General features: G+C 41.4%; 1 protein-coding gene across 1 annotated transcript in view; it reads left to right on the top strand.

The window, feature by feature from the left end:
* Nucleotides 1-15,870, top strand: part of LMBRD1 (LMBR1 domain containing 1) — a 151,453-nt gene that overhangs the window by 69,063 nt on the left and 66,520 nt on the right. The window contains exons 6-7 of the mRNA XM_055433898.2: nucleotides 11,723-11,811; nucleotides 15,384-15,457. Coding sequence (XP_055289873.1) covers nucleotides 11,723-11,811; nucleotides 15,384-15,457 — 163 coding nt within the window. The remainder of the gene's footprint in view (nucleotides 1-11,722; nucleotides 11,812-15,383; nucleotides 15,458-15,870) is intronic.

Below are 15,870 nucleotides of genomic sequence, written 5' to 3'. Positions count from 1 at the left end.
GCACAGAATGAACCAGGTAGAGCACAGGTGCCCACAGGCCCGGGTCAGGGTTGTGGCGGCTGAATGCTGAGAGGCTGAGCGTGGCGCGTGGGGAAGAGCTTGGTGGTGTCACTCTCTGCTCAGGGTGTGCATTGCCTCCGTAACAACTGACTCCAAAGCCAGCTCTGACATTCTCTTTGCCTTTTGCCTTTCTTCATAAAAGTGACAGTTTTATTCAGATTTCTTTCACCTAGTGAAAATAGATACTACTGTAGGTCTTTCAGAAAAGTGAAATGGAATAAAGTGAACTTTGAAAATGTTGGGGGGCACTTGCATTTTTCTTGCAGCACACCTGAGTGACGGACAGCCTGCAATTGCCCGCACGGTCACCCCACTGCTGCGCTGAATTGCATGCTGGTCTTTGTGGCCCAGCACGTGAGGTTGGGTATGGCCAGGCCCTGTCCTGAACACAGATCCCCATCAGGTATGACCTGGATGACATGCCGAAAACATTGGCAAAATTCAAACCTCGCTTTGGGCAAGGCCGTGTTCTTTACTCCATGGGAAGGATGACTCTGTCATCCATAGGCAGATCTGGAGGAGGAGCAGGGTTGCTGAGGGATCCTCACGAGGTTGGTGTGGTTCTTAGCCTTCAGGAAGTCTTAGCCTTTAGGAAGGATGTGGAGTAGGCCACCAGGTCAGGCCGTAGGAAACTCAGAGTTTAGTCTGTGTTCTTGCAGTAGCAACATGCAGTGAGAAATAGATCTTTGTCCTTTGTAACGTGGGAAAGGAGTTAGATGATGCTGTACACTACTCCCCGTGCCGCCTTCTTCCTTTCTCAGTCCTGGAACCCTTTTGTGCTTATACTGAGAGCCTTGATGGGCAGGTGAGTAGCAGGTGAGAAGGAAGGGCGTGCAGAGCTCTCAGACAGTGGGCGGCTGTGATGGGGGCACAGGCAAGGCCGTTTCCTCCTTTTGTCTAAGAGGGATGCGAGTGGAAGGAGTTCCTGGTCGGTGCACAGGTTTTGGGGCAAATGAAAGTGTTCCTCTCTGACGGGCTGTTGTTTTCTCCTGCATGTTTGTGGTGGGACATCTGCTGAGGGCCCTGGTGTGCGGGGAGGGCGTGGGCTCCTCTAGTTCACCAGCCAGAAGCTTGTGACTGGAGGACACACAGAGCTGTTTGGTTCTCTCTGTACCCTGTGTGAGTGTCTGCGTCAGGTGCATGTAGGAAAAGTGATGGGCTGCATTTCCTGAAACTCTTGAAGGTGACACACTTATAGTCTTTGTTGTGATGAACTGTTTTTTGATTAGACAGTAGATAATTTTATGGCCAAAAATGTGGTCTAGGTTTAAGCAGATCATGCAGCTAACACTTTTGGAGCCCCTGTGGGTTGTGTAGTCTTAGGAATAAAGATGGAGGCTTGTGAATTCTCCTCACAGTTCATGTGGAGAGAGATCCAGGTAGATACTTGAGTTACCATCTTTAGGGACTCTGATAAGAGACTGATGCCAAAGGTTGATGGTGGGGTAGCAAATTCTGCTTTATAGAATCAGGTAAGACATAAAAGGAATTAATCTTTGAATCAGAATTTGGTGAAGTGGAAATTGGTCAGCAGACTACATAAAGAAAAATGATGGATAGCAGCTGTACTGTACGGTTTGCCCTTGAATGGATTTGAGCTGTGTGGTCCACTTACATGTGGGTTTCTGCGGTCACAAGCCCTGCGGTGCTGTGAGGTTGGTTGATATGTGGATGTGGAACTGGGGTTCTGAGGATCGTGAGTGTGGAGGGAACACGTATCTGAGGACGAGTATAAGTCAGACTCGAGTTCTGATCGCCTGGAAGGTTCACACCACCAATCCCCCACACTGCTTCAGGGTCACTTGTACTAGTCTGCTCACATGGCTGTGAACAGCAGGCATTTATTTTCTCGCAGTTCTAGACCCTGAGGTCATGATCAGGATTCAGGCAAGTTTGGTTTCTGAGGAGGCCTCTCAGAGATGATGAGAGGCCTCCATTGTGCCCTCACGTGGTCTTTCCTGTGCTTCACGGGGGAACGTGTCTCCAGGGGCTCTTCCTCTTCTCAAGGGACATCATGCCTATTGGCTAGGGTCCCAACATTATGACCTCATTTAACTTTAGTTACCTCCCTACAGACTGGTCATAGCAAACACCCTCTTCCAACGACACAAGAGGCAACTCCACACAGGAACATCACCAGATGGTCAACAGCAAAATCAGACTGATTATATTCTTTGCAGCCAAAGATTGAGAAACTCTATACAGTCCGCTAAAACAAGACTGGGAGCTGACTGAGGCTTAGATCATGAATCCTTATTGCCTGCCAAATTCAGACTTAAATTGAAGAAAGTAGGGAAAACTACTAGACCATTTAGGTATGACCTAAATCAAATCCCTTATGACTATATAGTGGAAGTGACAAATAGATTCAAGGGATTAGACCTGATAGACAGAGTGCCTGAAGAACTATGGATAGAGGTTTGTGACATTGTACACGAGACAGTGATCAAGACCATCCCCAAGAAAAAGAAATGCAAACAGGCAAAATAGTTGTCTGAGGACGCCTTACAAATAGCTGTGAAAAGAAGAGAAGCTAAAAGCAAAGGAGAAAAGGAAAGGTATACACATCTCAATGCAGAGTTCCAAAGGATAGCAAGCAGAGATAAGAAAACCTTCCTCAGTGATCAATGTAAAGAAATAGAGGAAAACAATAGAATGGGGAAGACCAGAGATTTCTTCAAGAAAGACATAGAGATACCAAGGCAACATTTCATGCAAAGATGGGCTCAATAAAGGACAGAAACAGTATGGAACTATTAGAAGCAGAAGATATTAAGAAGAGGTGGCAAGAATATACAGAACTGTACAAAAAAGATCTACATGACCCAGATAACCACGATGGTGTGATCACTCACCTAGAGCCAGACATCCTGGAGTCAGAAGTCAAGGGGGCCTTAGGAAGCATCACTAGGAACAAAACTAGTGGAGGTGATGGAATTCCAGCTGAGGTATTTCAAGTCCTAAAAGATGACACTGTTAAAGTGCTGCACTCAACCTGCCAACAAATTTGGAAAACTCCTGAAAAAGGTCAGTTTTCATTCCTGTCCCAAAGAAAGGCAGTGCCAAAGAGTATTCAAACTATCGCACAATTGCACTCATCTCACATGCTAGTAAAGTAATGCTCAAAATTCTGCAAGCAAGGTTTCAACAGTATGTGAACCGAGAACTTCCAAATGTTCAAGCTGGTTTTAGAAAAGGCAGAGGAACCAGAGATCAAATTGCCAACATCTGTTGGATCATTGAAAAAGCAAGAGAGTTCCAGGAAAACATGTACTTCTGCTTTATTGACTATGCCAAAGCCTTTAACTGTGCGAATCACAACAAACTGTGGAAACTTCTTCAAGAAATGGAAATACCAGACCACCTTACCTGCCACCTGAGAAATCTGTATTCAGGTCAAGAAGCAACAGTTAGAACCGGACGTGGAACAACAGACTGATTCCAAATAGGAAAAGTAGTACGTCAAGGCTGTATATTGTCACCCTGCTTATTTAATTTATATGTAGAGTACATCATGTGAAATGCCAGACTGGATGAAGCACAAGCTGGAATCAAGATTGCCGGGAGAAGTATCAGTAACCTCAGAAATGCAGATGACACCATCCTTATGGCAGAAAGTGAAGAGGAACTAAAAAGCCTCTTGATGAAAGTGAAAGAGGAGAGTGAAAAGGTTGGCTTGAAGCTCAACATTCAGAAAACTAAGATCATGGCATCCTGTCCCATCACTTCATAGCAAATAGATGGGGAAACAGTGGCTGACTTTATTTTTTTGGGCTCCACAATCACTGCAGATGGTGACTGCAGCCATGACATTAAAAGACTCTTGCTTCTTAGAAGAAAAGCTGTGACCAACCTAGACAGCATATTAAAAACCAGAGACATTGCTTTGCTGACAAAGGTCCATCTAGTCAAAGCTGTGTTTTTTCCAGTAGTCATGTATGAATGTGAGTGTTGGACCATAAAGAAAACTGATAGTCAAAGAACTGATGCTTTTGAACTGGACTGCAAGGAGATTTAACCAGTCAATCCTAAGGGAAATCAACCCTGAATATTCACTGGAAGGACCGATGCTGAAGCTGAATCTCCAATACTTTGGCCACCTGATGCAAAGAACTGTCTTCATTGGAAAAGACCCTGATGCTGGGAGGGATTGGGGGCAGGAGGAGAAGGGGACGACAGAGGATGAGATGGTTGGATGGCATCACCGACTCAATGGACATGAGTTTGAATGAACTCCGGGAGTTGATGATGGACAGGGAGGCCTGGTGTGCTGTGATTCATGGGGTCGCAAAGAGTTGGACACGACTGAGGGACTGAACTGAACTTACTGAACCTCCCTACGGGCCCTGTATCCACATACCATCCTGTTGCGATTGAGGCTTCAACATCGATTTTGTGGGGACAAATTTAGTCTACAGCAGTCTGTTCTTTGCCTTCCTGCAAATCAATGTTCTTCTCACGTGCAAAATGTACTTACCTCATCCCAGCAAGGCCCCAAAGTGTTAACCCAGCATGGAATCTGAGTCTTGAGTCTCATCTGAATGTCATCTAGATCAGGTGTGGGTGAGACCTGAAGACTCATCCTGGTCGGAATCCTTCCCCAGCAGTGAACCTGTGCAACAGGACAGTTTCTGTGCTTCCAGATGCAGTGGTGGAACAGGCACAGGATAGGCCTTTCTATCCTAAAGGGAGACATCAGAAAGGAAATTTGAATGTGCCAAACCAGTTCAGAACCTAGCAAGGCAGATTCCCTCAGAGCTTAAGGCTCAGGGATCATCATCATCTTTGATGGGTGCTTCCCCTCCAGGCCCATCGAGGGGTGGGTCACTGCCCTGGCCCTCCGCAGCCCTGCCCCGCCCCGCCCCCTGACTGGGTGTTGGTCCTGCCCCCTTGACTCTGCATCAGCTCCTTAGCAGCTAAACTGAGCAGAGGACCCTGTCTTCTGAAACTGAGGAGGAAGCAGCTTTGCCCCTAGTCTAGTAGGAGCGGCAGCCCTGATGATAACTGAAGTGCCTTTGGGGTCTTTCTGGAAGGACGAAAGCACATTCTGTGCTAAATAACTCTGTGATCCCATCCTGACGAATCGAGCCTCAGAGCCTTCCTTATTGTGTCTCATCTGTGCTCCTTTACCTCGGTTCAGGTTGACTGTGTCTCTGCTGGTGTCGCCCTGTCTGTTCTGTCTTCTGTGAGACAGCTGATTAAATCATTGGTTCCCACCCGTACTAGTCTCCTTGACAAGTGATTGTTCAGCCAAGCTCTTAGAACGTGCCTTCTCACTGTTTTCCAAAGGCTGGTTCCTTTTTGCTTATCTCTCTCTCTTGCATTTTACTATAAATGGTATGGAGAAACCAACTTGCTTCTTCCAGCACTTTGCTTAGAATTTTCCTCAGCTAAATATCCAGTCTTATCTCTTATGAGTAATTATGCCTTCCATAAAGCACTATAAAACTATTCAGCCAAGCTCTTCGTCACTTTCTAGTAATGATCTCCTTTCTTTCAGTTTCCATTAACATATTCTTCATTTCTAGCTGAGATTTCCTCAGAATGACCTTTTGTGTCCATATTTCTAACAACATTCTAACAGCTTGTACGTCTTCTCTAAGATGACAGAGGCTTTCTCTAGAACACTCTTTTCTTCCTGAGTTCTCACCTGAATTGCCTTTAACATCTACATTTTTATCAGGAGTCCGTTCAGGGCAATATAGACTTTCTGGCATGCCACCTTTGATGTCTTTAGGCATTTCCCTATCACTGAGCTCCAAAGTCACATGCACATGTTTAGGTATTTGTTACAGAGTAGAAACCTGCTTCATAGTGCCAAAATCTGTATTAGTCTACCTGGGCTGGGAATAATGTACATGCGTGCTTAGTTGTGTCCAACTCTTTTCAACCCCATGGACTATAGCCCACCAGGCTCCTCTGTCCATGGAATTTTCCAGCCAAGAATACTGAACTGGGCTGCCATGTCCTTCTCCAGGGGATTTTCCTGACCCAGAGTCTGAACCCATCCATGTCTTCTACGTCTCCTGCTTTAGCAGGTGGGTTGTTTACCACTTAGCCACCTACTTGAGCTGTCTTAACAGAATACCAAAGGCTCGCTAGCTTCAACAGTGGACACTTCTTACACTTCTGGAGGCTGAGAGTCTATAATTAAAGTGTCAGCAGGTTTGGTGTCTGGTGGGAGCTCTCTCCTTGGCTTGCAGATGGCCACCTTCTCACTGTGTCTTCCTACGGTTTTTCCTCTCTGCTGGCCACCAGCGATCTCTGGTGTCTGTTCCTCTCCCTACAAGGACATCAGTCCCATCAGGTCAGAGAGTCACCCTTGGGACCCTGTATCCAGGTACCATTCACATGGGGACTTAGCACTTCTACATAGTAATTTGAGGGTGAGGGGACACAATTGAGTCTATTCCATATGGTAACTGAGAAACTGAAGTTAGCATGGAATAGTTAAAGAATGATATAAAAAGTGAAATGTGAATTTAAATCCTCCCTCCCCCAGTTGTTGTCCAGGCTCCAGTTGTGTCTGACTCTTTGCGACCCCATAGCATGCCAGGTCTCCCTGTCCCTCACCACTTACTGAAGTTTGCCCAAGTTCATGTCCATTGCATGATGCCATCCAGCCATCTCATCCTCTGATGCCCTCTTCTCCTTCTGCCCTCAAATCTTTCTCAGCACCAGGGACTTTTCCAATGAGTTGACTGTTGCCATCAGTTGACCAAAATACTGGAGCTTCAGCTTCAGCATCAGTCCTTCCAATGAGTGTTCAGGGTTAGTTTCCCTTTAGGTTGACTGGTTTGATCTCCGTGCAGTCCATGGTACCCTCAGGAGTCTTCTCCAGCACCACAGTTCAAAGGCATCAATTCTTTGGTGTTCTGCCTTCTTTATGGTCCAACTCTCACATCTGTACATGACCACTGGGAAGACCATAGCCTTGACTATACAGACCTTTGTCGGCAAAACAGTGTCTCTGCTTTTCAACACACTGTCTAGGTTTATCATAGCTTTCCTGCCAAGAAGCAATCCTTTTCTGATTTCATGGCTGCAGTCGCCATCCACAGTGATTTTTGAGCCCAAGAAGAGGAAATCTGTCACTACTTCAACCTTTTCCCCTTCTATTTGTCATGAAGTAATGGGGCCAGATACCAAGATCTTAGTTTTTTTAATATTTAGTTTTAAGCTGGCTCTTTCGCTCTCCTCCTTCGCGCTCATCAAGATGTTCTTTAGTTCCTCTTCGCTTTCTGCCATTAGAGTGGTATCATCCACATGTCTGAGGTTGTTGATGTTTCTCCTGCCTACCTTGATTCCAGCTTGTAACTCATCCAGCCTGGTATCTCTCACGATGTGCTCAGCGTGTAGGTTAAATAAACAGGGTGACAGCAGACAGCAATGTGGTACTCCTCTCTCAGTCCTGAGCCAATCAGTTGTTGCATACAGGGTTCAAACTGTTGCTTCTTGACCTGCATACAGATTTCTCAGGAGACAGGTAAGATGGTCTGGTATTCCCATCTATAAGAGCTTTCCACATTTTGTTATGATCCAGAGTCAAAGACTTCAGCGTAGTCAATGAAACAGAGGTAGACATTTTTCTGGAATTCCCTTGCTTTCTTTATGATCCAGAAAATGTTGGCAGTTTTATCTCTGGTTCCTCTGCCTTTTCTAAACCCAGCTTGGATGTCAGGGAGTTCTTGGTTCATGTAATGCTGAACCCTGGTATGCAAGATTTTAAGCACGACTTTACTAGCATGGGAGATGAGTGCAATTGTCCGATGGTTAGAACATTCTTTGGTACTACCCTTCTTGGGAATTGGGATGAGGATTGACCGTTTTCAGTTCTGTGACCACCGCTGGGTCTTCCAGATTTGCTGACATATTGAGTGCAGCACTTTTTAAAAGCAATTTCATCCTTTAGGGTTTTGAATACCTCTGCTGAAATGCCATTGCATCCACTAGCTTTATTAACAGCAGAGTTTTCTAAGGTCTGCTTGACTTCATGCTCCAGAATGTCTGGCTCTGGCTGACTGAACACACCATCCTTGTTATCCAGTTCATTAAGATCTTTTTTGTACAGTTCTTCCATGTATTCCTTCCATCTCTTTTTGATCCTTCAGTACAAAAGAAAAAAGAATTGTAAGATGGCATTTCAAGTGTTTGTGTTGGCAAGGGACAGCTTAGCCATGAGCTTAGCCACGTAGGTGGGCTCTGGATCTTACATACAGTGTTTAAGACATTGAGTTTTATCCTGCTGAGCAACTGAAAGGCAGGGCAGGTGTGGATATACTGGTGTTTGCACCCATGAAAGCAAATATGTGTGAATTTTTTGCAACACTGAAGGATGCATGAAAAGGGGCATTTGGGAGTTGGTCAGTGAGACACAAACAGTGGGTAGGAAGATCAGTCAGTTAGCTACCGCTGTCGTCGTTCAGGTGGGAGGTAAGAGTCTGAACTGGAGTAGTTACAGAGAGCAGAGAGGAACAAACAGGTAGGCAGTTTGGAAGACAAATGTGACTTGGTTGAGTGTAGGAGATAAAAATCTTATTTTCAATTTTGCTAAATTCCTGATTTCAAGTTCATATCTACTGAAATTCATTAGCCTTTCCTTTGTCTCTTCTTGAAGAGATAATCTGTATTAAGCTAATTCACTCAGATTGGGTGTTGAAGATTTTTTCTAAGCAGTTTTACTGTTGTTAAGAGCAGAAAGGAAATTTATAATCTTAGGAGGATTTCAGTTCTTAGCTTGATCTTGTATTGTGTGTCTTTGAAAGTTGAGGTTCTCAGTATTCATTTCTTTATGTTGGGGTATAGTTGATTAACAATGCCGTGTTAGTTACAGGTTTACAGCAAAGTGATTCAATTAGTGCGTACACTACTCTATTTAAAATAGATAACCAGCAAGGACCTACTGTACAGCACAATGAACTTGGCTCAACATTCCATAATAACCTAAATGGGAAAAGAGTTTGATTGAAGAATAGACACTTGTATGGGTATAACTGTATAAAGGTATAAAGTTTGCTGGATCTTTTTTTTTTTTTTGAGAGAGACTGAGGTGTAGGAAAATATCTGTAGCTTTCAACCACACAGATCTCATTACACTTTTGGTTTCTTTAGTGTCATCACCGTTCAGTAAATGCCTGACAGTCATATAACTGTGTCAGTACGTGCCTCCCCGTCAGAGTGAATGTGTCTGTACTCGGGCTCTCCCTCCTGAAGTGGCCTCTGCGTCTGTCAGGAGGGGCTTGCGCAGCTGGTCTCTGTCTAGGTCCTTGTCTGCAGGGCTGATACTTGACTGGTGAACGTTGCTTGACATCTGGTTGTTAAAAGGTTGAAATGGCTTCCACGTGAGTCAGCAGCTACTCCTGAGTTACCCCACCCTTGGCCCCGTCAGAGGGTAAATCCCGGTTCAGCAAGGTCTTCAGAACCAAGGGCAGCGTATGTTGCATGTGAATGCTTTTGCCATGGGAAGTGAGTGAAAGTCCCTCAGTCATGTCTGACTCTTTGCCATCCCACAGACTGTAGCCCACCAGGCTTCTGTGTCCATGGAATTCTCCTGTCAAGAATACTGGAGTGGGTAGCCATACCCTTCTCCAGGGGATCTTCCAACCCAGGGATCAAACCTGGGTCTCCTGCATTGCAGGCAGATTCTTTACCATCTGAGCCACCAGCGAAGCTCGAGATTGATTGTTAAATGTTTTGAATATTATCGCCCATGACATATAGACATATTTAGTTATAATTCTTGGATTCTGCTTATGGATGTTGCTCTTAGTTTATGAGAAGATATTTTATATCATTTTGGATTACATGGTCCTGGTGGCAAGGTGGCTGATGAACCTGTTTAGGGTTTATGCTTTAGCTGCTCGCTCTAATTCTGCCTAAGATAATAGCGCTGGAATGTTGGTGCTCTGCTGATTGCTTCAGAGTAAGTGTCTTCCTGAAGTCATTCTGACAGTAGTTTGGGCGATTTAAGATTTTTGTTTTTTGGGCACGTCAAGTTTCTCTAAATATTTGAATTGTTTAAGAGCCCTATTCAGCAGCTTGAAGATGAAAGTGTCAAGAGCAAGAGTTAATTACTTTCTTCTCCCACTGGACAGAACCTTTGGTTACATAAAACTGATATAGATACTCAATATTCTAAGTAGGAATGCTGTTTTTAGATAATTGTAATACATATTTCTGTCTTAATGGTACTGGAGATGATATTTTGTGCAACTTAGAATTTTCCCCATATTCCAGCTAACAAGTTCAAAGTATACTTTTCAAAAATATACATATACAATTTTTTCCATATATATATATATATATATATCTGAAAAAACTGCATCCAAATAGAAGAATGTTATATAGATTTTCTGGCTTAATATATATTTTTATTCAAGTGCTAATATATAAGTTAATGTCACTATAGAAGTATATTATGCACGAGCTGTTCTTTATTTTTTGATTCCATCTAAATGGTTTTATTTAATTGTTTTTGATTTTATAACCAGGGAAACAAACAATGAATTTTTTACGTGTATTGCTCTTTCTTTGTGGATAATCAATTTTCTCTGTAAAAGCAGTGAGAAATAAGTCTCAAAGATTGAGATGAGTGTAGTATATTGATGTCAGTGCAAATCGAAATTTAAATAGCCTTGTGATGTGTCTGCTGATTCATCTTTTTATAAGGATAAAAATTATCGGTTTAACCAAGTAAGGGCTTCCCTGATAGTTCAGTTGGTAAGGAATACACCAGCAATGCAGGAGACCCCAGTGTGATTCCTGGGTCGGGAAGATCCACTGGAGAAAGGGATAGGCTACCCACTCCAGTATGCTTGGCCTTCCCTTGTGGCTCAGCTGGTAAATAATCTGCCTGGAAGCAAAGGTTTAAAAAACATTTTTAATTCGAGTAATTACTTTGTTTTACTTGCATACATTATTAGAATGACTATCTTAATATATTGTTGAACTCATTCAGTATTACCCCTTTACAAAAAAATAGATCTTACCACTCTGCTTACAATTAAGATTATGTTGGATAGGAGGGTAGTATTGGGTGGTGGAGTTCACATGCACAGTCTAAAGGGGTGCTGAGCTTTTTTAGTCTCTTGTTTTGTTTCTTCAGAGCTAGATAATGAAGTGCTTTTCTTTTTTTGTCTCTTTTTTTCAGTTGTAGATTGAAAAATAAATGAAACTACTTCATTATATATATTAGATAGAATCTTGAAATACCCAGAAAAATACTAAGAAAGTAAAAATCACCCCTAGTTCTACAATGAGATATTTACTGTTAATTCTAGTGTATTTTCCTTCTAGTTTATGCATTTAAATATACTGAAAGCATGATTTCTATTCTGATTTAACAAGAGATTCTTAACCTTTTTGTGCTGTGGACAAAATAGCTTTAAATGCAAAAAAATAAAATATATAGGATTACAAAGGAAACTAATTATACTGAATATAGAAACTAAATCATGAAAACAAATGTGTGATATGTTAAACACGTGGATGAGAAACTTCTCACACCCCTCTGTACATGGTGCAGATTGGATTTGCTAATTCTTTGAGGGGGAAAGTTGACCTCACCTTAAAAAAATTACTAGAAATCGAGTTTAAGGTCATTTCCTTTTATTCAACCTTTTGTCTTTAAAACCATTAAGCTGAGTTACTTTCTCCTTTGTAGTGCTTTCGTTCCATTGAATCTTCCTGATAACAAAAATTCTACAGAGTGGGAAAAGGTAAAGTTCCTGTTTGAAGAACTTGGAAGTAGTCGTAAGTATTCTTTAAAAAAAAGTCCATAGTAATTCATATTTCATGATACTTGTGACTTTCTTTGGAAGTTGTCTGTTTTTACACTGCTAAGAATTTAACTTTATAATTCTTTTAAGTCATGGTTTAAAGGATGCTAGGCAGATTAGGAATCCATCTAGCTGTTATATAGCCAATCTCTTGACTTGTTTATAAAAGTACCATGTTGAAAAGAAAAGGTGATCTTCAAAGTATTTTAGCAGTAAAGGTTTTATAATTTCTGTGTGGTCTTTAATTCACTTAGGATAATATAGAGTAATATGTTAAATATGCTAGCTACTGATTTTTATTTTTAAACGAAAGAACCTTACTTATATTGCTCTTTGATCCTGATTAGGTAATTTTTTGTGGAATATAAATTGGAGAGGTTTTTTTTTTTTGCTGTTTTTGCCATTTGCAGCTTGAGGATCTTAGTTTCTCAACTAAGGATCAAACCTGTGTCCCCTGCAGTAGAAGCACTAGCTGCTGGACCACCAGAGAATTCCCCAATTACAGAGGTTTTATGTGGATGACATGATACTTTATTATAAATTTACCTCACCAAAACATTTTGAAGTTCCTTTTCCAAAAGTTTTCCTTACCTTAATCAGCATAGCCTACATTTTTAGAGGGGCAAAGAAAGCAGGTTTAGGAAGTCAGTTTAAGAAAGTTTTTTATCATTAAAAAATATAGTTAGTATTCACTTCAGTTCAGTTCAGTCATTCAGTCGTGTCCGACTCTCTGCGACCCCATGAATCACAGCACGCCAGGCCTCCCTGTCCATCACCAACTCCCGGAGTTCACTCAAACTCATGTACACAGAGTCGGTGCTGCCATCCAGCCATCTCATTCTTTGTCGTTTCCGTCTCCTCCCGCCCCTAACATTTCCCAGCATCAGAGTCTTTTCCAGTGAGTCAACTCGTCGCATGAAGTGGCCAAAGTATTGCAGTTTCAGCTTTAGCATCAGTAAAACTATCAAATAAGAATGGGTATTTTGTTATTCAAAATTTCATGTACATTTGAACATAGTAACTTTATTTTCAAAGAAACCTAGAAAATTTATAAACGTGGAAAATTCTTACTGCTTTTATATTTATTCTTTTTAATAGGTACTATACTTTCTTTGATCAGCACTTCTTACTCTTTACCTAGATACAGTAAAGTTTTTGCTGTACAGCTTCTTAATTTTCTTGCTTTCCACTTAAGATTTCATCTTGTAAATTGTGGTCCATTAACATCTTGCTGATACCAGCAAGAAGACGGTAGCAGGCCTGGCATCTAATGATACTGCATGTCAGGATTTATGCATCTGAGCCTGTTGCTGAGAGATAAATTGCTTCTTTTCCTGCAGTTAACTCCTTCAGGTCTCTTGAGTAACTACCCTTTTGCCCTGAAGGTCTTTAAGTTTTGCTGGTCTTTGAGTGCTAGTGTAACTTGAATCCCTGGTGGCTCAGACAGTAAAGAATCTGCCTGCGATGCAGGGGACCCAGGTTCAATCCCTGGTTGGGAAGATCCCCTCGAGAAGGAAATGGCTACCCACCCCAATATTCTTACCTAGAGAATTCCATGGACAGAGGAGCCCGGCAGGCTACAGTCAGTGGGGTCGCAAAGAGTCGGACACGAGTGAATGACTAACATGTAACACACACATAACTTGAATCAGTAATTATTTAGGCAGCATTATTGTTCTACTACCTATATAATTACTTGCTGTAATCTCTTTAGTCTTAATTAACATTTTAAAAACCTCAAATCTTAAACACTATATTTTAGAGTACATTTTGGTTATCACTGTTAGTAATATTAATTTTTTTGATTGGCCAGATATCTTAGCAGAACACTCCTCTTTATCAATTCTAAGATGCATATTTTTACATGCTTTCATATCTCTGATTTTATGCTGCATTTTATAAGTGAAAATACATTAAAATTGCTATTAGCCAAATGCCAGGCCTCTCCTAGTTGTACGAGTACTTTTTGTTGATACTTCTAGTAAGACCAAAAAAGCAACAGCATCAGTGTCTTTGATTTGGTAAAATATAGTGTCACAGTTTAGAAAACTGAGGCTTTAAATCTGCCTCGCACAGTTTCTGAGCTCATCAGTAATACATTCTCCCAAGGTGTTGTATTTAAACTGGGATGTTAGTTTTAGTGAGGTAGGTCATTCTAATTTTATTATTATTTGATATTGATAAAATGAATTAATTTAATAATTATATTTGGTTCCACAGGATCTGCATTTGAACTAGGTCAATACTGGTCTAGTAGAACCTGTATTAAAACTAGAACAGTATTATTCTAATTTGAATATTAGAATAATATTAGAATATTTAAGAATATATACATATTGATATTCTTAATATTTGAGCATATTCAGATCTGCATACTGCATTGCATTATCTGGCATGTTTATTGGAAAGTGTCACTCTCACAACCCTCTCTGGTCTTCCGTTAAAGCGAAAGTGTCAGTGTCTCAGTTGTCTCTGACTCTGTATGACTCCATGGACCGTAGCCCACCAGGCTTCTCCACCCATGGGATTTTACAGGCAAGAAGACTGGAGTGGGGTGCCATTTCCTTCTCCAGGTGCTCTTCCTGACCCAGGGATCGAACTGGGGTCTCCTGCATTGTGGGCAGACTCTTCACTGTCTGAGCCACCAGGGAAGCCCCTTCCTTTAAGAGGTGTCTTAAATATAACTTGGTAGCATAGTATTTCTGGAGAAGGCAATGGCACCCCACTCCAGTACTCTTGCCTGGAAAATCCCATGGACAGAGAAGCCTGGTGGGCTAAGAGTCGCACACGACTGAGTGACTTCACTTTGACTTTTCACTTTCACACATTGGAGAAGGAAATGGCAACCCACTCCAGTGTTCTTGCCTGGAGAATCCCAGGGATGGAGGAGCCTGGTGGGCTTCCGTCTATGGGGTCACACAGAGTCGGACACGACTGAAGTAACTTAGCAGCAGCATAGTATTTCTGTTTTCATATTATCTTTGAAACAATTTTCTATTTTTTGCATTTTTTTTTTCCTAAGGGAGAATGCTATCTCCTTTCAAGTTAAAGAGGGAAATAAACTCTTTACAATTTTAGTTATAAGCTATGTTTTTCAAACTTACTAGAAAGTTAAGAACAAAGAAACTAGGAGTTTGAGATTGAGCAGAAAGGGAAGAAAGGGTCAAGGACAGTGACATTCCTATCATGTTATTTCTCAAGGTCTGCCATTGAGAAAGGCCAGGGAATTTTTTGGCCAACTTTTGAGCATCTAATATTCTGCTGATTTCTTTTTAGGCTTAATAATTAGGCAGTGATTTCCTTTAATTTTAAGAGGTGTGAGGGGAAAAAAAGGTCTTACTCTGAAAGATCTTTAAGAATTCCATTTATGAAGAGCTATTTTAAAACTTTTCCTTTTGAAGTTAGCACTTCAAGAATGGGATAATGCATATGGGGTTTATTCCTTTGGAATGTGTGAGAAACCCAATTTTTATATTTATATTGATTTGTTGAATATAAACATTTGAATAGCTATACATTTTTAACATTGTTTTTCTTCATTTGCAGATGGTTTAGCTGCCTTGTCATTTTCCATTAGTTCTCTGACCTTGATTGGAATGTTGGCAGCTATAATCTACACAGTAAGTGTAATGGTGATGATTGAGTTAAAATTAAAGAATCACTTTATGAAGCAATTTTTCCCATATTAATATATTCAGTTTAGCTCTGTTTTCCTCTTTAATATTTAGTACTTTCTTCATTTTTTCTTGAGAAGAGGGTACATTTTGAATTACTTATCTGTATTTGTGAAATTTAGTATTCAGAAATAAATTTTATAAGTTGTGAACCTTGAAGTGGTTATATACTATGCAATAATAGATTCAGTGCTTTATAAGCATATTAGAACTCTGAACCATAGGTCAGTGTCTGTTATGAATCGAGTGGACTTATCCTATTTGGGGATGGTGCTAGCAGTAAAGAACCCACCTGCCAATGCAGGAGACGTAAGAGATGGGGGTTCAGTCCCTGAGTAGGGAAGATCCCCCGGAGGAGG

Source organism: Moschus berezovskii, chromosome 10 (assembly GCF_049115385.1).
Source record: "Moschus berezovskii isolate FMDL1 chromosome 10, NW_MosBer_1.0, whole genome shotgun sequence".
Lineage (NCBI taxonomy): Eukaryota > Metazoa > Chordata > Mammalia > Artiodactyla > Moschidae > Moschus > Moschus berezovskii.
Note: the sequence above shows the minus strand (reverse complement) of the source record. Positions and strands in the feature narration are given on the sequence as shown.